This window comes from Acinonyx jubatus, chromosome X (assembly GCF_027475565.1).
Source record: "Acinonyx jubatus isolate Ajub_Pintada_27869175 chromosome X, VMU_Ajub_asm_v1.0, whole genome shotgun sequence".
In the NCBI taxonomy this organism is placed as follows: Eukaryota; Metazoa; Chordata; class Mammalia; order Carnivora; family Felidae; genus Acinonyx; species Acinonyx jubatus.
The window spans coordinates 38,711,135-38,737,097 of record NC_069389.1 but is presented as its reverse complement, the minus strand read 5'-3'; the positions used below and the strand labels follow the sequence as shown (position 1 = coordinate 38,737,097).

The window sequence follows — 25,963 nt, the reverse complement described above, 5'->3', positions numbered from 1 at the left end:
AGAGAGCTCATCTACTCTGATTAAGACCTCTTCACATTAGCAACTCTTGGCTGGAAAGTTGCCCTAGACATCTGTAACTGCTGAGCAACTAAAACCAAAATTTATTTTGACCACAAGTGACAGACAATGCAACAAAATGACAAACTACTTGAAGGAAGGAGGGAAGGGAGAGAAATCAATCCCTGGCAGGAATTTCAAAGAAAACCCCCAGCTCACCATGAACCATAAAGAAACTTAAAGTTTCAAGGTTGTCATGCTGATATCAGGAATGGGTAATTATTAGATCTCCTTCTACTGTTTTCCTTTAGGAATTCTTACTATCTCCCAAGTTTCTTACCTTATAATTTTGATGTGTGGTCTGAGGTAATTTGCTACTTAATTTTATAAATAACTTACTTAACTTAGTGATTATCATTTCCTATAATCTGCCACACATATTTACAGATACTTACACACAATTTCTATTAAACTGCTCCTAAGGTCCATCACATATATTCCCAAGAATATCTATGCTTGTCCTACAGCCCAGGGCTCTCTGGGATTCTTTACCAACCCAAGGAAGAGAAATCACCGTCCCATCTCCATGGCTTAACACAGCCTGTCTGACAGCTCCATCAGCTCTTTGGTTGGGCAAAGGTTAATGGGTTAGCTTTGGGGTGAGGAGTGGCAAGGAGGTATGGTAGATGCAGCGAAAGCCCATTCACATCCTGCTTCAAGGAAGGAATACTGGGAGTCCTGCCCGCAGACAGCCTCCAGCAGTGAGCTGCCTTAGGTGCAGAGCCACCTTGCCTGAGGTCACACTCCTTCCCAGGCTGGCCAGTATCCAGTATCAAAAGGATGGAGTATAAAGGCCTGTTCACCTTGCCCCAAAGTTGGGATAGCTCTGAAGGGCCATTCTAGCTCCAAGGCTCCCCACGGACCTGGCCAAGGCTGTGACAGCTCAATTTCTCACCTCTGTCCACTCCTCCCTCTTCTCCAATCCAATCCTTTGTCCCCTACCTTCCACAGGTACTGATCCTAAAGGCCCTCCTTACTAAATATCCTGAATGCTCAACTCCCTCCAGAGGAATCCAACCTGCAATAGGCCGTGTGCACTGAGCCTTCGTTTTCCTACAATAAGGATAAATTCCTAGAAGCCAAATGACCCAATCAGATGATCAAAATTGTTTTTAAAAATTCAAACTCTTCAAACAAATTGCGAACCAGAAAGGCTTTAAAAAACTGTTTTAGAAAATCTTTTTTCCCTTCTGCTTCAAATTCATCTGACAAGACAGGAAATATCTTTTAATGAATAAATCCATAACAGTAATGATAATCAAAGTATACCATCTGCAGATCAGAAATTTTTAGGAATTCCTGTAAGACAGGAAGCAAGATGGGATCAGAATGACAAGTAAGGACAGAAAAAACACAGTCCAAAATGTACACAAAACAGATTCTACCATTCTGTACTGCAGAAGTAGAAGCAGTTTCTCACAAGGAACCCCAAGCTCAGAAAATTTCACACAAAGAAGAGGACTCAGGACTATAATTAAAGAACTGTCTTCAGAATAACAGGACCAGTAAGTCCCCCACATACATATACCTGAGGAGCTTATTCAACATGTTCGTTGCATGGTTCCTGTTTACTCCCTAAAAAGCCATGGTTTATAATCTCTTCTCCAAAATTAAGTGCCTATTTGGTTGGGGCCAGAGCTTCTCATCTCGTACTGGGTTCCAAAGAGGAGGAGGAAGCAGCCTGAGGCAACAAATGTCTCCATAAACTGGTGGTGGTGGTGGTGGTGGTGGTGATGGAGTGTGGAGGGGCCTGCTAGAGACAGGCTCTACTTCTGGACTTACAGGAAGATGGTGAAGAGTGGACAAAAAGAATTCAACAATTAGTATATAGAAAGGAATTTTTTTTTTTTTAAATCTTGGAAACGTGGTCAATAAAGACTCAAGGAGGATTAAAAAAACATCAAGGAAACAGAAGCCATCAGCTTAAAATATTAAAATAGACTAAAATATTAAAATAGAAAAATATACCAATATACTGCGTCCACTGCCACCTTCTTCTCCTTCCTGTTACAAATAATTGACCTACTGCCTAGCTATCAATGGCCAGTTCATCTACATGACAGTAAATGGGTCTCACAGTACCTCTTTTCCAGGACTTAAAATCCTCAAAGGTTATCATTCTCTTCTCCCATCTTATTAGATTACTCCTGCCAGCTAGTTTGCCAACAGTCTAGTTGCCACATACCCCCACCTCACCTCCCAAAAAAGAAAAGAAAAAAAACCATCCAAAACAAATATTCCTAGACTCTTCATTACCTTCATAGCCAGACACTTTATAAATGGAAAATATAGCTAAGTTCATAAATTAATAAAGTTTTAAAAGCTACTATCTATCTATCTATCTATCTATCTATCTGACAACAAAGCAGCAAGAACCTCTGTCCAATCCTCCATATACAAACCTAATTTTCAAGTCTAGGTCTGTTTATGTGCCTTCAAATTAGCATGCTCCCCAAGTAAAAGATGTGGCATTAAAAATTTGTATTATACAGGATTTCTGTGTCTTTTTTAAAACAGTTTCCTTTAAATGAGTTACTAGCCTTAATTAAAATTAAAACATAGAGTGTTAAATAATGATTAATACCTAGGATCCTGAAGACATTTTCTAAGTACTAACCAGTTTCACAGAGCAATCCCCAAATCCTTCTATCTCTTGCTTTTCAGATTAGAAGACTGAAGCTCAGGGATATTTATATATATATATTCCTTATATTATCCTTAACAGATTATATATATATATATATATAATCTGTTAAGGATAATGCCACTATAAACAATAGAGATGAGCTGGCAGAGAAACCTAACTTCAAACCTCATATATAACACCCGTGTCAAATAAAAATTGCATATTCGTTAGGAAAGTGTTCACCTGACCTAATAAAAAAGTGGCACAATAAAACATCAATATTAAACAGCAGTGATCCTTCGCTCCAGCCCTGAAACCTGCCAGTTGCTTTGCCCACTAAACACATACTATGTTTACTTCCTCTGCATTCAGATGTTTACTATCATCAGAAGGTTAAAACTTTCTGGTTTCTAAGGATACAATTTTTCTTTGCTATGGGTTCTGCCTTTGGTATTGGGGGAGTGGGTGGTATTTGGGGGTGCTTTATCTTCCTAAGTGAGTAATGATCTACATCAGCAGCTTGGTACTATAAAAAGGACCTATCTCGGGGGCTGCCTTCAGTCATTTAACTCACTTCTTACAGGAAAAAAAACTTCAAATGAATAAAAAATGTGTTCTCTCCGGTGCTCAAGGTCATATGTAATCACCTCTCTGTGTTACTTACCTTTACAATAACATGACTACAGATCAGATTTTCATTTAAATATTTTCTAGCTAAAATGGAAGTTTTACAGCCAGGATAAAGAAGAGAAATACAGACTCTCTGTTACTTCTCCAGAGTGTCCATCAATGGCTCACTTTCTACTATGGTAGAACCTTTAAAGGGCAGGGATTTTTCCCAAAACAGAAGTGCACATATAGGTGGTTATCAGTTTAACTGGTCAACTTATTGATGATTTACATAGAGTTACATGAACTTTTCACATTTCTTCCCACCCCATTTTTTTCTCATTGTTTAGGATGTTCACAAGCTTACAGCTTCTTAAAAGTAAAAATGATAGCTCCCTCAGTAGAGTACAAACAATTACAATTATTTTCAATACATATAAAAGTCAAATAGTAATTAACAAGGGGAAAAAAATTACCTTTTGGATAATCTTCCAATAAGAGGTTGAAGTGACCTAATTGACAAAAGAAATCAGACTCCACTTTTCCTTCAGCTTTTAAGATTAGAGATTCGTAGCAGCGAACAGCCTAGAAATAAAAAATACAAACATTTAAGAAGAAAGAAAAACCCTAAAATGCATTTCCTTCCTGAGTTAATGCACATATCCTCCATTCAGTCACCCAAGAAATCAAGGTATTTCACTTCTACCTCAGACACAGTCCATGCAGCATTCCTTAGATGCCTAAGTATTTATTAGAAGAGCCACTGGTTGTGGCATAAATACTTTTCTTACCTATAAAATACAAATAGTTGCCAGATAAGGAGCACTTTGATAACTTTACTCATAAGCTATAAATCTAAATTATTACTGTGGTCCTTGTTGCCATAAACAAATAATATCCATCTTTTGCGCAGATGGAAAGAACTTTATTCAATTATGTGAGAATTCACAGAATCTCCAGAGTAATAATAGCTACCATTAATACTGAATAGCTTTCTGTCATAACCTCTATCAGTTTAAGCTACCATGAACTGCCTTTGCGACGTCTTCTCATGATATACTTCAAACCCACTCCAACTCCGGTCTTTCGTCTTACCCTCACATACACCCATTATGTACTCACTCTCACAATGTCTTCACCAAATAAAAAAAGTAACATACTATGTTAAGGAGACTTTTTTTTTTTTTTTTTTGTAATAAAGAATACTGCAAGAGAAAATGAACGATGGAAAGAACAGACTTCTGGAATCCTGACAAATTCCAGTTGCCATTAGCTACAGGAGATCCTGGGGAACTTCTCTCTGACTCTCAGGTTTAGTAACAGAGGACTGACAAAAGGATTCAAATTAGAAGACTTCAATAAGGGTTTATCACAGTGCTTAACACTCCACAGATACTTAATAATTGTTTCTTTACTTTCTCGTCAGATAAGTAAAAGCTCTCTTTCAAGACTGTTTCAAGCTTTCCAACAGTTTGTCAAAATTTCCCTGCTAATGATTTACTCTACAATGTTATGTGCTATAAGGTGTCCTGGAGTCACTAAAGAAAACGTATATGATTTCTCAAATCTCTGGGTACATTCCCAGGTTTGGCACCCACAAAGAAAAGAACCAGAATAGCTTCTGTTACCAAAAAATCCTTTCACTACCACTTCAAGAGCATTTGATGAGATAAGAAAATGTGATGTGGGGCAAAGTAACCACTCAAAATCTCTTGATTTTTCCTCTCCTGTGAAATATAGGGCCTTTTGATGGAGAGTCTCAAAATGTCTATCCTAAAATTTACCTATGCAAAGCACATACGTAAATGTTCATCAAGTTTGGAGAAGCCATCCTAAACCAGGCAAATTCTGGGATGACTCTACTATCCTTAAAGCCTAACATTTACAAAAGGGCTATCTTCATTTCTTATTCCACTCTTAGCTATCTGCATGTGCATATGTACCAAATCACAATCACTAAAAACTAATCATTCTGCTTCCCTGTAATTAAGACTCTGAATGCTACACTGAAGTCTCAGAAATTACTATAATTTGGAGGCATGAAATCTCAAGATCCTCTTTATTTAAGTCATATATAATCCTATCTGGCAGATGGTTAAAAGTACAAAGATACAATTTACTTCAGTACTTTTTAATATCAGAAAAATTCATAAAATTATTGGGCTACACCATGACAATTCTTAATTTTACATTAAATGAGTGACTTTAAAGAGTAACTGTAAATAAAGTACTCATTAAAATAGTTATTATCTTTTCTTCTTAAACTCTTAGTAAGCTGTTTAGAAACTTTTTCTACTCCTCCCTGATAATTCCTTATGGCTGATCAGCATTAAATTTATGAGCAAATATGGTTCCATAGTGAAAAAAGGATTCAAGTTATAAATCCAAAGAAATTTTCTTTAATGATCTAATAAGCAAACAGATGGCAACACTCTATACTCCCGTCCTATGGCCATACCTTGATGCCACTACCATGATCTACTTATCTTCCAGTGCCCATAAAACAAAGGAACACATCTAAAATGAATACCATACATAACTCTGATCATCATGAAGCATAAAACCAGGTAAAAGCCAGAATGGACAGACTTTCAATTCGCCTACCCACCCATACACTCAGGCTTCACTATCAAGTTCATAATCATTTCCAACAAAGCCAGCATGTACCTACCAACAGATAGTGCTGGTCAAAGATGATGCTGACAGAGCCAAATATTGAATAAGATGAAGAGGAGCAAAAAGTCAGAATAAAGTTTCCAAATGCCCGTGTCACCACTTCGTTGTGAAACCTCATGAATTTATTTGAAATGTCTGAGGAAAACCCTGGCATTAGATACAGGCAAATACTAACAATTTTTTAAAAGCATTTAAAGGAAAATAACTGGGGATAATTTCCAATACTCCTAACTCATACAATAATCTAGAATGAAACACAGTATTTTTACAATAACATTTTTAGTCAAAAGGCTAATTATACACCTAGAAGATCTATATAGATAGTTTAGATTTAGAACAAAGTTTAGATAGACTTCTATAAATCAAAAATATTGCCTGTTAAAATAGTTGCTTTTATATTCTTGCTGTTTTTACTTGAAGCATACGCAAGTAAGATCATCCCCATACAGTGTACACAGGGAAAAAAGGACTAGACTATAAAACAAATGTTAAAAATACAAAGTCATACAGAAACATTATTTATTTGTTCTTTTTACTTCTATTTCCTAGAATGTTTCATAATTAACCTCTACCATTTCTATTCTTATAAAAACCATTAAAAAATTATTATGCTTTCCTCTAGGAATCATCCTATCTCTAATGTGAGGATAGTCAGAAATTTTAATGAAAATCATTTGCATCTAGATCAGCACCATTCAATAGAGCACTTTCTATGATGATAAAAATGTTCTATAATCTGTCCTGCCCAATATACTATCCACTAGGCACATGTGGCTATTGAGCACTTGAACCATGGCTCGAAGTCAACAACTGAATTTTTAAATTATATCATTTTAATTTTTATTTCTCTTTAAATAGACATGTGGCTAACGGGTAGTGTACAGCTGGATGACTTTTAAAGCTTAGAAACAAGTGAATATTTAATCCATATGCTAAATATTAAGAAAGTAAAATTTCTCATGTTCATAAATGAAAAGCCTGTAAAAATAATGGAGTTCACCGGGGATAAACAATGCTTTTCACAAAAATCTTTTACATCCTATGGATTCTTCTAGTTAGTGGCTTACACATCTATAATCCTTATCACCTACTGTAAAAAACAGTGAGAATGAGAATAAAGTTAATCATTAAATACTAGAATCAAGGAAGAGTAAACTAAGAACCTCCCAGCTAGGTACAGAATGTCAATATCTTCCTCCCATTACAGTATAATTTTCCACAATGTTCAACATAATTTGTGCTCAGTATCTGCTTTATATTTATTATCTGAAAAATCAGTTCTCTCAGAACAGTGAGATTATTACTGCCCTCTATTTCTAAACCTTGACAGTTGAAGTTTAGAGCTCATTAAACACAGACCTGTAACCAATTTACTCTTTTAATGTTAACATTAAAAATTGCTTAAAAACTACAATCTTGTATGATAAACTTGGTCAGGGTCTAGCTAAAATACAACACTTGTTTTTGTTTTTGTTTTTGGTTTTTTTTTACATTTTTGAGAGAGAGAGAGACAGACAGACAGACAGACAGACAGAGCGAGCCGGAGAGGGGCAAAGAGAGAGGGAGACACAGAATCCGAAACAGGGTCCAGGCTCTGAGCTGTCAGCACAGAGCCTGACGCGGGGCTTGAACTCAGGAACTGTGAGATCATGACCTGAGCCGAAAAAGTTGGACTTAAGCTTAACCCACTGAGCTACCCAGGCGCCCTGACACTTGTTAATATTTTAGAATTGCTAAATATAGGCAACTTTTAAACAAATGACTTTTTTTTCCAATTTAAAAGATTAGCTAAAGTAGCTGGGACATACAAATGGTAGAGAAAATTAATGTAGATTTAAATACCCCAATGATTTTAAATGAACCAAAACTTTCAGGTTGAGTATAATAAAGATAAGCATGCAGTCTTGCACATAAGTCCTAAAAGCCAGCCAGAGATATACAAGATGGCTCGGCAGCCACCTGAGTACTTAAAAAAGATTAAGGGATTTAAGCAGACTACAGGTCAACATGTATGTCATCCATGAAATACGGCTACTAAAAAAGTACTCATGACCCAAATTAATAAAGCATATTACACAAATCAACACCAATGATCAGCTCGCCACAGTTTACCTACTCTGACCAGATCTCTAACATTATCGCCGGTTCTGAGTGCCACATTTTAACAGGTGGTAACTTATAGAGAGCTACAATTTTGGTGAAGAATGGAGGAACTATTGTACGAAAATTATTTTTTTTAAGTTTTTTAAGGTTTATTTATTTATCTTGAGAGAGCAGGGAGAGAAAGGAGGAGAGAGAGAAAATCCCAAGCAGGCTCCACGCTGTCAGTGCAGAGCCTGATGCAGGGCTCAAACCTGAGCCAAAATCAAGAGTCAGACACTTAATCCAACTGAGCCACCCAGACGCCCCTGTATGAAAATTATTTTAACTAAGTTTAACTGAAGAGAACTATCAGGGATGCTAAAGCTTTACTCAAAAATTCAGAAAGCTGTCTGTTAGGAAATAAGATTAACTGCACTTTGGGTACTCCAAACATCAGACCAATGAATGGGTATAACTTATAAGCAAGTTTACTCCAGTTCTATCAGAAAAGAGGAAAACTTAAATATGCCAAAAATTAAATGTGCCATCTTTGGCTCATATAAATGCAAAGAAATAAAGCATAAATTACTAAGCTATCTTAATGAAAGTTAGGAAAGAGACTTCTTACTTTGGAAACAATTCAAGAGCTGCATTTTTTAAAAAGATTCCTTGGGCTTCTATGATATAAACAAAGTATAATATTATATATAATACAACCCCCCCCCCACACACACACGTGAGTGCATCTCTCCCGAATTAATTGCATGATTAGTTTATTTTACTTGAATTTCCATAATTAATTTCTAAATCAATACAGTATCCTGACGTGTTCCCTTCAAGCTCTAAAAATGTTTGCACTGTTAAAGCTGATATCGTTCCCAGAAATATGTCTCAAAAATAATGAGAATTCTTCCCTTTTCCAAACATTCAGCAATGCCTTTGCCTGGCTGCTTCTCAAACACCTTACAAATCTTAAAGAATTGAAACTACCTGAATCTAAGTCATTTTTTGAAATTTCAACTCACATTTTTTAAATGAGGGAAGCGTTGCACACTTAAAATAATAATCTTAAGAATTACTGATTAATGACCTAGCTATTCCTGAACTCGTATATCAGACTTCCATACCTGTTTACTGTTGCTGAAAAATTGAAGTGTACATATCACCAATTCTAAAGGGTATACAGTGAAAAGTCTGTCTCCTAATCCTGATCCCAGCCAGCCAATTCCCGTTCCCAGAAGCAACAAACATTAAAACTTTCCTACTTTATTCAAGGTGATTTTGTGCAGATGCAAGCTGATAGACTTTTCCCCACTTATGTATACACATTGTTCTTCTGCAACTTGCTTCAGATTCTAGGTGTCCCTGATATCCTTTCTCTTCTTTCTGTTAAGAGAACGCCTAATTTAATTACACATACGTTTCTACAGAATAAATACTGGGATCCCCAGCCATCCTTGTGGGTGCAGTCTGAGGTTAAGTTCTGGCCAATGGCATACCAGGAAGGACATGCTCTCCTTCAACCCCTCCTCCCCCTGGCTGGAATCACCTAGATGGCGGAAGCAAAAGCTGAGGATGGAGCAGAGGAAAGCAGAAGCCTAAATTTCTAGAACAGTGGAGTTGCAAAGAAGCCTGACACTGATGACTGTCTCTGAGAATTATTTTATTTAACAAATGAGTATGCAGCCCTCTTCCTTCGTTTAAAAAAAAGGCGGGGTGGGGCAAGGAACCTGGGTGGCTCAGTTGGTTGAGCGTCCGACTCTTGATTTCAGCTCAGGTCATGATCTCATTGTCGTGAAATCGAGCCCTGCGTGGAGCTCCACGCTGGGCATGGAGTCTGCTTAAGATTCTCTCTCTGCACCTCTGCTATTCACATACATGTTCACTTGCTCTCTCCCTCCCTCCAAAAAATAATTTTTTTAAAAGAAGATAAATTTAAAAATCCCAGCCACCTAATGAAATAATCATTAATACATACAAAAAGGATAAAGGAAAAAGGAATCTAGTTAACTGTTACCCATACTTAACAATTTAGAGAAGATGCAAGAACTTACATGTTTGTTAATCTACCCTATCTCCCTCTCTCCAATTTTCAACTAATATACATCTTCTGCATCGAAATAAAGGCAGTATAACAAAATCTAAGCACCTCAGTCTTGCTCCTGGATTTCTCAGCCTCTCTGGACCTACTGCTCTTCATTCAGTGGATGTGCTGGATACTAAAGAGTAAGCAAGCATCATGCACGATGCTATCATGGCACCCTACATACCATTCTTTTCAAACAAACTATTGAAAATGCTTTGCTATTACAAAATATTCTTACAGAAATACACTACTGAAATCAAAACTAGGTAACTTAGTAAGTTGCTCAAATAGCTAATATTAGAGGCCTTGATATGTACCAGGCATTATTCTAAGCACTTTACAAATATTTATTCATTGAATCCTCACAATGTCTATATGAAATAGGAAGACCCTACTTCATTGATAGGAAAACTGAGCCACAAAGAAAGCAAATCCTGTGCTCAAGGTGACAGTTACGAAGTAGGATTCAAACAGTATCTGAGGTTACAGTACAGGGTAAGCAGTAAGGTGTTCAACTCAGACCATGCCTAAGGGCCTAAAAGTCATTTCCAATATTAAGGACCCCATAAGCAGCTCTTCCTCTTACACTCCTACACACTAGCTCCCTCTACACCAAGCAGAAAAGCGTAAGATCGCCACTTCCTGCTCCCACCATGCCACAGGAAGACTTAGCCTCACAGTTCTTTACCAGATTTTCTCACTTTGCTTTACTTTAAATCACATGAAATGCAACAATTCAAAAAAAAAAAAAGACACACAACCCAAACAAAAACACCAAGTCCCCAAATTCAAAAGCCACCTTTGGCAGAAAAACACTACTGTTCATATATATATGCATATTCATATATATATATATATAAAATATACACACATATATAAAATATAAAACACATATAACATTTTCGAGATGAAGGCTTCACCCTACTTTTTTGTATCTTCTGCATTATATCTCCTTAGTTTATCTAGTGTTGTTCTTGTCTCTTTCTAGTATATTTGGCCCAAAAAAAAGGCCAAATACAGCTGCAACAAAGCACACTAGGCTACCCTGTCTGATCTGTCAACAAGTTGCTGGATTACTACTAATTCTCCAGAGTTAGTAGGTTTTAACCTTTATCGTTGATGCACGCAGACAAACAAATGAATAAACTCTACATCAGCACGCATGTACAGACGTATACCCTCCCAGCGCCAGCATTAAATTTGAAAAAAGCTATTGTATCAAAATGCCTATGTTATTTTCCAAATATTTCTTTTCTATATCATGCTAAATGTAACACCATGTAGACAGGGCATAGTCAAGTTATTTATAAAGTTTCTTCAAATCAAGTATGTATATTAAGTTTTGAATAATCTTTAAAACGATGTATATTTTAAATTTGAAGGTAAGGAATGTAGGAGACAGAATTTCAGCAGAGTGACTTCTATGACAAAAGCCCAAAGTAATCTTGTGATTTCCCATATAAAACAGTAGGCATTATAGCTTATATTTTACCTAATTTGCTTGCTACTCCATAGGGTCTATTATTTATCTAGAGGAAGACAGAGGCAATCTTATATGCAATCCCTGTCATTTCAGCTGTACACATTTATTTCAGATTTCCAAAAATCTACAAAAAAGGAATAAAGCCATCTACAACAAAATTAAGCAGACCAAATTTGCATAAAGGCAAAAAAAAAAAAAAAAAACAACCAAAACCTGTATCTATTATGCCTACTATAACCTGGATACTTGCTATAATATATACAGTTCAAGTTAATATCTGTGGTTGTAAAGTATGCATTCATTTGTTTTATACACATTTCTAAAATAATAATAATAAATGCACATAAAAAGGACCAAACATTCCATTGGAGGAAAGAGCGGGGAGGAGCCATCGCATTTATCAGCATAAGCTCCACTGAACATCATCTGCTTTGAATTCTACAATTTTTTTAAGTTTATTTATTTTTGAGAGAGAGACACAGACAGACAGACAGACAGACAGAGAATCCCAAGCAGGCTCCACACTGTCAGTGCAAGGAGCCCGATGCAGGGCTTAAACTCACAAACCTTGAGATCGTGACCTGAGCTGAAGTCAGACGCTTAACTGACTGAGCTACCCATGTGCCCCTTAATTCTACAATGTCTAATAGGTAGTAAGCACTTCAATTTATTTACTAAATAAATGAACAATCCTTAAAACTAGAGAATCTGCAACACAGTAAAGGCGCCTCCCCAAAGACAGCACTTTAAGAAAAAAACAAAAAAGCTTTTTAATCAGTCTGAATATACCCTTAGAGACTCTTCTCTATGCATATATTCAAATAGTTTATAAAACTGCATACAAAGATTTGTACTATTTCTTTAATTCAGTATTAACCGCTTACCATACCAAAACATAGATATATATCAAAATTAACACCTCATAGCATTTTACTGAACAGCTAAACCACAATTTGTTTCTACTGAAGAGAATCTGGTTGTTAACCAAGTTCTTACTATTATTACCCAATGAACATAATTTGGACAATTTATATTTCTTTAGGATAAATTCCTCACAGTCAAACAGAAAGCACAATTTAGCTTTGATAATCCCACCAGCAAAGCAGAACCAATGTAATCTTCCACCAGCAATGCTCATTTTCAGTTCTTTGATTACTTTTTTCCAAATATTTACTAACTGAGTTTATTACTTCTTTCATGAACTATCAACTTGTTCGTAGACTGTGCACATTTCTCTACTGGATTATGAACAGTTTTTCCTAAATGATTTGTCAGGTGCTATTTATATGTAAAAGACTTTTACATACAACGTTGTGGCAGAATATCCCTTCCCAGTATGCATTTGCCTTTGAATTCTTTACCAAGTTATTGATGTAAAAGGTTCCTATTTTCTCAAAACCAACCACCACTTCCTTTACAGTAGGTATGTTAGGCTCAAAATTAGAAAATCCCCAGCCCCTGACCTGATGAACACTCACCAATTATTTTCTTCTATTGTAAAGAAAGAACCTAGCTAATTACATTTTTCTTTCCTGTGTCATTTTGTACTGGCCCAGCATGATTCAGGATCTGTAATTCCCTTCCTTTCTCATCAACGAAAAAACTTAACACGCAGCTCTGTTTCTGTGATTTATATTCTACATAGAATGCTTTCTAACACATGCACTGGGAATAGGTTACCAGGAGTGCTGAATGAAAAGAGAGGTAGCCTCAGCCTCTGGTGCTGCCAGGTAAAATCAGCCAAGGTGCCAGGGCAGCCTGAACCTCTCAGCCAGAGCCACTGTTTATGCACCATCACCCATCTTAAGCACCTTCAATAGTCTCTACTGGTCATGAGTACAAACTATTTTTCCATGCAGGTCATAAAATGAAAAGGGTTGGGGTTTCAAGCAACCTGGACAACCACTCTGCAGAAAACTAAAAATGTCAAGACAACCAACTGTGGCAGTGGGAGTAAGACAAGGTTCTTAATGTGAAATTTCCCTAGTAAGAAAATTAATTAGGAAGAATGGGCTTGAGGGGTAAGGGGGATGAGAACTTGGGGGAGGGGGTAGAGAGAGTGCTGAAACAATTTTTTGCACTGAGGACATCTGAAAGTGTGTGTGAACCTGAGTGCTGGGTTTAGAGGCCTCATTCAGGGGGCAGAACACACAAAGCTGGGGACCACCCAAGAAGAGAAGTCAAATAAGACACTCTCCCCATTGGAGAGACTGGAGGACACTGAGACCTCAATGGGCTACACCTTCAACCTAAGTGTAAACTAAAATAGGATAATAATACAATTGTTAAATTTTTCTTTTAAAACTGGCATTGAAAGATGAGGAAAACTATCCATTCCATAATGGCAATGATTGGAGAGGAAAACCTCGAGTATTTGTAACCAAAACCCCAAATTCATTCGACCTGGGTAGAAGATAAAATCTTCAAGCAAGAGTTTAACTATATGCAGTCCTCAACTAACAGCAATCCAAAGTATAGGCCCAAATCAAACACACTACTATGACATCCCTGGCCTAAAAAGAATTTCTACAGCTCTGAAGTAAATTCTTTATATTCAAAACGTCACTAAACATGGAAAGAGAAAAAGAGCAGAGCAAAAAAAAAAAGGTGATCAATATGTGGATCTATTAAATGAATATTGCTTAATGCAATATATTAATCACAACAAAATGAAAATAGAATAAATATGCTAGCTAAGAATAAAAGATTGTCAGCAGGATGCCTGGATGGCTCAGCTAGTTAAGCATCCGACCTTGGTTCAGGTCATGATCTCTCAGTTTGTGAGTTTGAACCGCACATCGGGCTCGCTGCTGTCAGCACAGAGCCTGCTTCAGATCCTCGCCCACCCCCGCTCTCGCCACGCCACGCACACGTGTGCTCTCTCTCAAAAATAAACATTTTTTAAAAAAGATTGTCAACACTTTTTATTACAGATTTATGCAATTTATTAACACATCTAAAATATAATATAAAAAAGATTTAGAGAAAAAAGACAGAGAAAGAAACACTACACAAATATAACCAAAAGAAAGTTGGCACTGTACCAGGTATCATGAATTACAATAACAATACAGAAATAAAGAGAACTGACACATAAATACAAGTATTTAGCAACAGACTAAAGAGCTCAGAAACACACCTTTATATATATGCAAACTTCTAACAAAATAGGCAAATAATAACCTAACCAAAAAATAATGGTGAGTCAAAAGACTATTTGTAAGAAGGAAGGAAAAAAAAAAGACATTAGACTTCTATATCCACACATACAAAAACCTATCCCACATGAGTTAAAGACCTAAATGTAAGAGGCAAAGCTACCTAAACCTATAAGAAAACAGCAAAATGACTTTGATTTTCAGCATAGGTTAGGAATGCTTTAAACATAGACCAAAAAAAAAAAAAAAAAAAAAATGCTAGTCATGAAAAAAAGGTTGATAAGATTAATTCAATGACATCAACGTTTGGGACTTTAGTTTATAACATACACACGCACGCACGCATACAAGTATAAAGGCAAGTCACAAACTGGGAAAATAACACTTTTCAACACGTATGGGGAGAAAGCATCCACATTCGGAATATATAAAACTCCTAAGAATCAGTTACACTCAAAAGACTACTGAGGAAAATTTGGTCTGCCACTGTGATCTACAAACTGTTAAGAATGAGCAACACAGCAAAACACAAATTGTTGATTAATAAAGATCAAGGAACAAACAGTTGCATGACCCACTCCCACTCCTTAGATATTTCACAAGGGTTCGTGTCTAAGAAACTACTAAAAGGTAACCCTACCCCAGCCTATCATAACAACAAATTTTTCCAGTATGACTTGAAAAGTTTTTAACTCAGAAATTGAAAGAATAAAAGTAATAAAAATATCAAGCATATTCCATCTCCTATTATTAGCGGCTCTTCTAAAAATTTGCTCCACTAATCTGAAAAAGTTCATCTGAACAATCAGTCCTTAAAGCACACTGTACCAGGAATCTGGAATTAAAAGAAAAATGCCTTAACACTAAATACTCATTTAAAATGTTTTTATGTAAAATATGGAAAGTGACCATCCAAAATACCATTTCAACTTAGTTTACATCTCTAGTAAGCTCATACTTAAATTTCTATTTCTGGGTGGCTCAGTCGGTTAAACGTCCGACTTCAGCTCGGGTCATGATCTCATGGTTCGTGGGTTCAAGCCCATGCTGGGCTCTGTGCTGACAGCTTAGAGCCTGGAGTCTGCTTCAGATTCTGTGTCTCCCACTCTCTCTGCCCTGCCCCTGCTCACGTGCTTGAGCACGCACCCTCTCTCTCAAAAATAAAAATAAATAAACATTAAAAACTTAAAAATAGATAAAAATAAATAAATAAATTTCCATTTGAAATCAGTGAAATAAAGTATGAACCCATTAGCCTTAGGAAAAACCTTAAATCTAGTTTCTCTATGTAAGACATACATCCGAATTACTGGAATGACATGTTTACTGACATTTTAATCTTCCACTCTATGAGGAATTTTGATGTTTAAAATTCTTAAGTCTTTGGACTTCTGCTTGCAGGCAAGATGAAGTGAAATGGACCAAATTTACTCCTGAATGAAATAACTTAAAAACAAGAGAAAATGTGTGAAACCAAATGTTTTCAGACGTTGGATACTGGAGAATGCATAACCGTAATCTTTGAGAGTAGGAAAAAAAAGTACGTAAGCCCTAAAACTACCTCAAGCCTAATGCCTAGAAAGACTTTTCAGGCTGCAACACAAGCATAGAAAATTTTCTTGCCTGAATCAATGCAAGCTAGAATAAAACAGAACTTTACAGTTACTGAAAGGAAAATAAATTTGCCAACTTACAATTCTATGCTCAGCAAAACCATCTTGTAAAAAAAAGGTAAAAGTACACTTCTCCAGATACGCAAAAGTTAAAAGAATTTAACACTAGCAGACCTACAGTCTAAGAAACGTTAAAAAAAAAAAAAAAAAAATTCTGAGGCAGTAGGAAAGTTATACCAGATGAAAATCTTGATGCAGAACACAGAATAAAGACCATCAGAAATGGTAACTGCATGGACAATTACAAAAGACATTTTTCTTATTTTTTTAATATCTCCTTAAAACACAACTGACCACCCCCTCCAAAAATCAAGGTGGGGGGCCTCCTATCACTAATAAGCAAGTTTAACAAAGTCACAAGATACAAGTTCAATATACAAAAAATAAATTGCATTTTTATGCCCTAACAATGAATAATTGGAAACAAAATTTTTAAATGCCATTTATAGTAGCTCCAAAAATATGAAATATGTACATATAATTCTAACAAAATATGTGTAGCAGAATCCGTATGCTGAAAACTACAAAACAGTGATGATTTATTCAAAGACCCAAATAAGTGCAGAAATCCTACGTTCATGAATTAGAAGATTCAATAGCATTAAAATAACTCTCCCTAAACTAATTTATAGATTTAATGCAATCCCGAACAAAATCCCATCAGGATTTGTCTGTAGATACAGATGAAGTGACCATAAAATCTAAATGTAAAAACAAAGAAACTAGAATAGTCAAAATAATTTTGGAAAAGAATGACGCTGAAGGACTCCTATGACCCAATTTTAAGTCCCATTATAAAGCTACAGAAATCAATCAAAACCATGAGATGCCATTACATACCTAACTGAATGGCTAAAAAATTTTTCTCACTTTACTGAGATATCACTGACATATAAACATCATGTTAAGTGTAAGGTTTACAATGTGATGATTTTGATATACATCTACATTGCGAAATGATTATCACAATAAGGTCAGTTGGCAAATCCATCACCTCATAAGGTTACATGCGTAGTGAGAACATTTAAGATCTACTCGCTCAGCAGCCAGCTCTCAAGAATACAATACAGTACTGTTAACTAAAATCACCAGGCTATACGTTAGATTCCCTCCCAACTTACCCATCTTACAACTGAAGTTTTTACCTTTTGACCAACATCTCCCCTGGCAAACACCAATCTACTCTCTCCTTCTATGGGTTCTACTTTTTTAGATTCCACACACAGTTAGGGTGAGATCATATAGTACTTGCCTTTTCTCTTTTTGACCGAATTCATTAGCACAGTGCCCTCAAGGTTCATGAATTTTTTTTAATGTGACAATACCACGTGTTAATGAAGATGCAGAACTGGAACTCTCACACATTGCTAGTGAGAATGCAAAATGGTACAGCCACTTTAGGAGACAATTTGACAAGTAAGTACAAAGTTAAACATACATCTATCACATAACCCAGCAATCTCACTCCTAAGTATCTGCCCTAAAGAAGTGAAAACTTAGGTTCATACCAAAACCTATATACATACATACCAAAAACTACCGTTTATATAGCAGCATTATTCATAATCAATTAAAACTGGAAACAATTCAAATATCCTTCAACAGGTAAATGGATAAATTGTGGTACACCTATACAATGGAATTCTACTTATCAATATAAAGGAATAAAACTATTGATATAGCATGAATGAATCTCAAAGGTACTATTATGCTGAGTAAAAGAAGCCAATCTTCAAAAGACCACATAGCGTATACATTTGTCAAAAATCACCAAACACCTAAAAATAGGAATAGAATATATGTAAATTTTACCTTGAAGTTTATTTTATTTTTAAATTTTATTTATTCATTTTGAGAGAGAGCTCATGCACACGTGCGAACAGGGGAGGAGCAGAAAGAGAGGGAGAGAATCCCAAGCAGGTTCCGTGCTGTGAGCACAGAGCCCAAAGCGGGGCTCAATCCCAGGAACCATGAGATCATGACCTGAGCCTAAAGCAAGAGTCCGCCACTTAACCAACTGAGCCATGCACGGGCACCCTCGAAGTTTAATTTTTAAGAGAGGCTATATAAAAGTAAAAAACAGTAACAATGTGTTTTAGGGTTTGTAACATATATAGAATGAAAATGTATGACAATTATTCAAAAGACAAGAATGGGTGAGATGGAAGTACATTCTTGTTAAAGTCCATACTATGCATGACATAAGGAAAATATATTTGAAGGTAGACTGTGACAAGTTGCAGTTAAAATTACAGAAATTACTAGAACTGGTAAGTATAATAATCAAGCTATAATGTCAATTGTATTCCTATACATGAGCAATGAATAATTGGAATTTGAAAGTTTAAAAAATACCACTTACAGGGGTGCCTGGGTGGCTCAGTCAGTTGAGCGTCCGACTTCGGCTCAGATCATGATTTCATGGTTTGTGGGTTCGAGCCCCGCGTCGGGCTCTGTGCTGACAGCTCAGAGCCTGGAGCCTGCTTCGGATTCTGTGTCTCCCTCTCTCTCAATGCCCCTCCCCCGCTCATGCTCGTGCTCTCTCTCTCTGTCTCTCTCTCAAAAATACATAAACATTAAAAAAAATTTTAATACCACTTATATTACTCCCCAAAAATGAAGTACTTAGGTATAAATCTAACAAAAATGTATATGACTTGTGTGTGGAAAACAACAAAACACTGATGAAAGAAACCAAAGAACACCAAAACAATCAGAGAAATATACCATGTTCACAAAATAGGAAATGTTATTAGTATCAATTCTCCCTCATTTATATAGATTCAACGCAGTCCCAATCAAAATCTCAGCATGCTCCTTTGCACATATTGGCAAAGTGATCTAAAGGTTATGTGCAGACGGGGAAATGGGTGATGGGCATTGAGGAGGGCACTTATTGGGATGAGCACTGAGTGTTGTATGTAAGTGATGAACCACGGGAGTCTAGCCCAGAAACCAAGAGCACACTTTACACACTGTATGTTAGCCAATTTGACAAAAAATATTTTAAAAATAAAAAATAAAAATTTTGATATAGGAAATTTGCTTTAAAAAAATAAAGGTTATGTGCAAAAAAAGTAACTAGAATTTCAAAAAACAATTTTGAAAAAGAACAAAGTCAGAGGATTCCTATTATCTGATTTCAAGACAATATAATAAGCTGTAGCTTGACCACTAGTCAAGACAGTGTGGTACTGAGGAAAGGAGAAACATATAGATGAGTGGAACAAAACAGACAATCGAGAAGCAGAACCATGCCAATACAGTCAACTGTTTTTGGACAAGGTGCAAAGGCAATTCAACAGAGAAAGGACTGTCTTCAACAAATGGTGGTGGAAAAACTGAAAGCCCATATGCAAAACAACAATAACAAAACCTCAATACACACTTCATGAGGCAAAATAAAGACATATTCACATCTATGAATACAGCCAGCCCATATAAAGAAAAGAAAATAATCTCAAAAGAAAGGTAAAGGATGCAGGAAGAAATGACAAGCAAACAAAATCTTAAACATGTGGGTGACAACTTCAACAGTAATATTTTATGTTTAAAACATATACAGAATTAATATGTACAACAATGATAGAACAAAGGAGGGGTGAAGGGTAAAGTTTCTATGAATCTTGCATTGCCCAAGAAAAGGGAAAATATACCACTCAGACTTTAATAAATCAAAAATACACGCCATAATCCCCTAAAGCAGCTGTTTTCAAAGTGTGGTTCACAGACAAATGGATGTCTCCTAAACCCTTTCCGGAGGTCTGCTGAGTCAAAGTTATTTTCATTGTTAATACTAAGATGTTATTTCACTTTTTAGCTCTGCTGACATTTATACTGATGATGCAAAATTAATGGTTAGTAAAACTGCTGGCAACTTAGCAGGAGTTAAGCCAGAGGCACCAAACTGAACCAGACATCGTCATAATCTTGACTACCAAGCACGTATAGTTTTTTTCTTGTTAATGTCAGTTTCACTTAAGAATATCCTTGATGTGGGGCGCCTGGGTGGCTCAGTCGGTTGAGCGTCATAATCGGCTCAGGTCATGATCTCACGGTTCGTGGGTTTGAGTCCCGCGTCAGGCTCTGTGCTGACAGCTCAGAGCCTGGAGCCTGCTTCAGATTCTGTGTCTCCCTCTCTGCCCCTCCCCTGCTCATGCTCTCTGTCTCTGTCTCTGTCTCTCTTTCTCCCTCTCTCAAGAATAAACATTTTTAAAATTTTAAAGAAAAGAATATCCTTGATTAAACAGTAAAAATCATTTTATTAAATGTCAACCCTTTAGTACACACTGTTTTAATAACATGTGTGGCAACATGGGAACTTCATTTAAAGCATTTCTGTTCCATACTGAGGTGAATGGTTGTATTGAGGGAAAGTATACATGAGGTTTTCAGTTGTAAACAGAACAAGTCTCTTTTCATGCAACACCATTTTTATTCAAAAGAATGACTAACAGGGGCGCCTGGGTGGCTCAGTTAGTTAAGGGTCAGAGTCCTGATTTCGGCTCAGGTCATGATCTCACAGTTCTTAGGATCCAGCCCCAAGTCAGGCTCTGCACTGACAGTGGAACCTGCTTGGGATTCTCTCTCTCCTCTCTCTCTGCCCCTCCCAACTTGCTTGCTCGTTCTCTCTCTCTCTCTCTCTCAAAACAAATAAACAAACAAAAAAAGGAGAAGAATGACTAACAAACTATGCTTACTCAAACTTAGGTACTTGGAAGACATTTTCTTGAAAACAAATGAAATGAGCCTGTCATTTCAAGAAAAGCAAGTAACAGTAATCTGATGCCAATGATCAAACTTGAGATGTCAAGCAGAAATCAGAAAGTTAGAAAACTTGTATCTACCTCCACTGTGAGCTTGACAGCTTCCCAAAATGCAAAGGTTTTTCCGATGAGATTGGTGATGGTATTAATGAATGTAATTTTTTGACACTGTAGAATATTGCCTCTTGACATTGGAATGACTGGTATTACTCTCCTGTTCCTTCCTTCATGCTTGCCTAACGGCCCCAAGCCATCATGTTACTACTATGTTTCTCCAATCCTTAAAAACATTTTTTGCTACTATTCAAAGGTTACAGTATCTTTTTAGTATCTATAAAACCTGAAACAAATCCTCAGTGACACACCCTCATCTTTGGAAAGAAAGAAAAAGAACCCTGTGTACCATCATCAACTCACTGCTGCTCCCAAAGCCTATGAGAGTATCAACAAATCATGAAAGGTTACAAAACAACAATATATAGTAATCATTTGTGACATATTCTAAATAATATGTCACTATGAGTAGGTCCACAAAACCCATTCTCTTTTATGGACAAATCAGACCTTGGGTTAACTAGTTCTTCTACTTCTAAAACCTTTGATAAAGGTGAAATGTCAGATGTATGTATTAGCAACAACACAATTATGGTAAATATCCTAGTGATGAAATAAATCTAAAGTGAGAGAACTGCAAAAAGAGAAGGATGCCATAGCTTTGAGATTTCTTCAGTATAGGGACTCTTAGCTGGACATGTCCCTATTGAAAAGGCAGGGAGAGTATGCTGCCCATAAAACTTACAAAAGATATTGGTTCCTATTTGGGATAGGTATGTGTGTTCCAACGAGATGCGGTAGGATGAACAAAAGATGACCTTATATGGCAAAATATGTGATCAAGTTAAGGGTCTTGAGAGGAGGTGCTGCTCCTGGATTATCTGGGTGGACCCTAAATGCTACCACATGTATCCTTTTGTAAGAGAGGCAGGAGTAAAGGTTTTCAGAGAGACACACAGAGGGGACAGAGATGTGAAGACCAGCCACCAGAAGCTGAAAAGAAGCAAAGAAGTGATTCTTCGCTAGAGCTTCCAGAGAATACTGCCCTGCAGTCCTGTCGCCCTTGATTTCAGGCTCCTGGCCTGTAGAACTGTGAGAATAAGTTTCGGTTGTTCTAAACCACCCAGTTTGTGGCAATTTGTCACAGCAACCACAGAAAACTAGTATGACAGAGTAGTTCTGTGCCCACTTATGTGAGTCTCATTCTCATACCTGAGCTGTCACTTCGTGAACCAAAAACTAACCCCTACACAAAACTGCAAGGATTCTCATGGAAGAGGAATGCCTGTCACTGCTCTGCTGGCATGCTGTTTCCTGTCCAATATCCTTCTATGTCAATCTGACATCAAGTGTGACTTAATCAGGTCTTACTTGTCTGAATGACTTTTGAGCCTAAGGCTCCCCAGTGGGCACTGCAGCTACTAATGGTATTTATAACACCAAAGTATCCAAACAGTTTACCCTTTTTAATGCCAGAGCTAAGTGCAGTGGATAAAAGTGTGGGCTCTGGAACCTTGGCTAGGTAGGTTTTGAATTTTAGCTTTGTTTTGTGTGGCCTTGGGTAAGACACTTCATCTCCCTGTGCTCTGTAAAACATGGATATTTTATAGCAACTACCTCACAGGATTACTGCAAGGATTAAATGAGTTAATACCACAGTTTAAGATACCAAGCAAAAATCAGAATTTTGGAAAACTTCTATCTACCACCACTGTGAACTTTATGAATCGTAGTTCATGATTTGCATCTTTGTCACAAACCACCTGTTTCACTAAGATTTTAAAGTTAATTATTGTTTGGCTGTACCTCATATACTCATATAGTTTTTAATTACGGTTATATCCCTCATTCCTGATGTTTTATATATATACTCCTTCTGCCCTCTCCCTAAGCTTTACTGGAGGTACATATATTTTGCTCTTTCCAAAATCAAGTGTTGGATTCTTTATGAAGAGGTTTTAAATGCTGTACCACAAGTCACTTAGAATAGGATGTGTGTGCGTATGATGTTCGATACGTAACATCATCCTCTTTGCATGCCATTATGTTTTATTAAATGAAAGAGATGGCTTTCCAGGATTGTGCACAGTCCCAGAAAAGGCCAAGTATTAGGTACATTATCATGGAGGGGAAAAGATGGAGAACTAGTTGCCTATACAGGAATCACAGACAGTGCAAGGCCTTGCACAAGGCAGTGTCACCAACCATCCTTACTAAAACCTTGCTTCCTCCCAACAGTTCCCTAGACAGATCACTTTTTCTTATCTCCGTGCATTGTGACAAAGATTCTCTCTTTAAGCAGACTCAACTCAGGTTGCTCTGAGGGCATTTTCAACCAGGCCTCAACATTTTGGACTTCTGTGTTTCTCTCTGCATTGTCCAATATGAGCAAGAACCCTGCTAAACTCATTTGGCCAGAATCCCCCACCCCCACCCCCACCATCCTGCCACCCCACAGGTGATGTCTGATCACTCTAGCCTGACTTGGGCAACGTACTCTCTCCCTGTTCCCTGGGTATAATTCATTTCCCCATACTATATTCAGAGTCGAACCCAATCTCTCTCTCCCAATTCATGACCCCACTGCAGTGGTCCCTATACCTTTTGCAAAAGCCTCCCTTGAATAAAGCCTGCCTTATCATCTGTAACAAACATCATGAATAATTTTCTCCTCAATATTCGGTTTATAAGGTCTACTATGACAAAATAATTCTTTTTTCCTAACTTATCTGTATAGGACCTACTCTGTTCTAGAATTCTGTCAGATGCTCTAAGTCACCACTCCTCCCTCCGCCCCTCCCCACACATATGCCTCTGATCACTTCTCTCTCTGTCCAGGATTAACTCTCATTCGTGTATCTATCCCCAGGTTACACGCCAGGGTTGTCAGTCTAAATCATCAGATTTCCCATAACTGGCTTAGGCTATCTACTAGTCATTTCACCAAACAGACATATGTAAGAATGAGAAGAAACTTGACTTTTTTCTATGAAGGTAACAACAAATAATGAAAAGTTTGAGCCAACATGCATTTCTCAGACCTGAGGGATATAATTTTTCAGACAGACTAAGGCCATTACCATGATTTTTCAGAATACCAGGTAAAGATACAATCCTTAAAGTTGTGGGAGGAAGAATGGAATATTAAAAAAAAAAAAAAAAATCCAATTACACAAAAAATGGCTCACCCCAAACACAGAAAGCTAAAAGGCAAAGACACTGGTATCAAAATTGGTGAAAAATTATTTCCAATGTGATCTTCTATACCAGATAAACTCTCAATCAAGAAGCAGAAGAACAAAGAGAAAACAAGGCATCTAAGAAACACAGCTGCAACACAAAGGTGAAGACTTGCTTCTTCCAATGATAAAAGGCCAAATGATACAGGAGGAGAGAAGAGGGCACCAGGAATGATTTATGAGGAAATTATCCAGACTGATAATTAGACAATGTATGTGAAAAACAGGAAAAAGTATTCAGAAGCAACTGATAGTTGTTTGGCAAGAATTAGTGACAGGAACCCATGGCAAACAATAAAAGTTATTAAAACTTAAAAACAATTAAAAGCAATCAGCATTAGGAAAACACTTTTAAGTAAGTATACATCATAATATACTTCTTGGTTTAACAATAAGGTAAAAGTTGTTTTATTAATTTAACCCAAAGCTGTTATACTGGAAGGACAGAGAAAAAGAAAAAGATGATTAAAACAATACAACTTTATCCTCCATACTAGAAAGCCAACAGAATGTAAATGGGGGAAAGGGTGAGGGAATGACAAAAACAGCATTATAAGCATATTATTTAGAAAGATGCAAGTAAATCCCAAAAGTAATAGTGAAGTTTTGAAGGTGGTATCTCACAGGACAGAGAAGAACTGCTGTTTTCCACTAGACTTCTTATAGAACCACTTGTTTTTTGTTTTAATTTTAACTGTGTACCTGTATTTTCTTAACTGAAAAAAAAAGAAAAGAAAAACAATACATGGGTAAGATGTGCAAACAAGGGGCTTAAAAAATACAAGTGAACACTGGAGGGAGGGGGAGCTATGGGACTAAACAAAGTAAGTAGGTTAAAAAAAAAAAAAAAAAACCAGTTAAGTAAGAGGAAAATCAGGAAACCCTTGGTGTGTCAAAGAAACTGAAAGAAGAAACCAGTCTACTGTGGTGAATGTCGCTGAAAGGTGAAGTGAGATATAAGTAAAATAAAAGGAGGCTGACATGTAAATGTCATAGGATATAAGTAGCAACAGCAAAAGGCTACCTAGACCAAGAAGAACCACTAGTCTAAAACAGCAATGATCTAAAAGCTACCATCAGAATATACAGGCAAACTTCTCAGTTTGAGACAAATCAGCAGACCAGGCAGGCATCCATTTCTTGGCTCCCAGGTATTAAAGCAAAACAGTAATACTGGATAAATTCCTGTCTTAACACAAAGGTAGCTTGTTCTCTATTCTGTTTTATACAACCTACTGGGTATTTGATGGGATTGAAACTCTCATACCTTGGAAAAGAAGAGACCTAACAAGTGGATTCTGATTCAAGAGAAGATTAATAACTATCTTCATCTCCTGTGCTTGGATTCCTTTTCTTCAACCCAAGGCTAGCTTCAGGAGTCTGATAGCTAAGAAGAGAAAACTAGGTGACATGAAGTCACTGTGGGAAAAAGTTTCTAAGACCTCCTGTCCAGG

General features: G+C 36.8%; 1 protein-coding gene across 5 annotated transcripts in view; it reads right to left on the bottom strand.

The window, feature by feature from the left end:
* The window catches only part of KDM6A (lysine demethylase 6A), a 204,722-nt gene that overhangs the window by 132,285 nt on the left and 46,474 nt on the right, over positions 1-25,963 (bottom strand). For all 5 annotated transcript variants that reach the window (XM_027054049.2, XM_027054051.2, XM_027054050.2 and 2 more), the window contains exon 3: positions 3,769-3,877. In XM_027054049.2, coding sequence (XP_026909850.1) covers positions 3,769-3,877 — 109 coding nt within the window. The remainder of the gene's footprint in view (positions 1-3,768; positions 3,878-25,963) is intronic.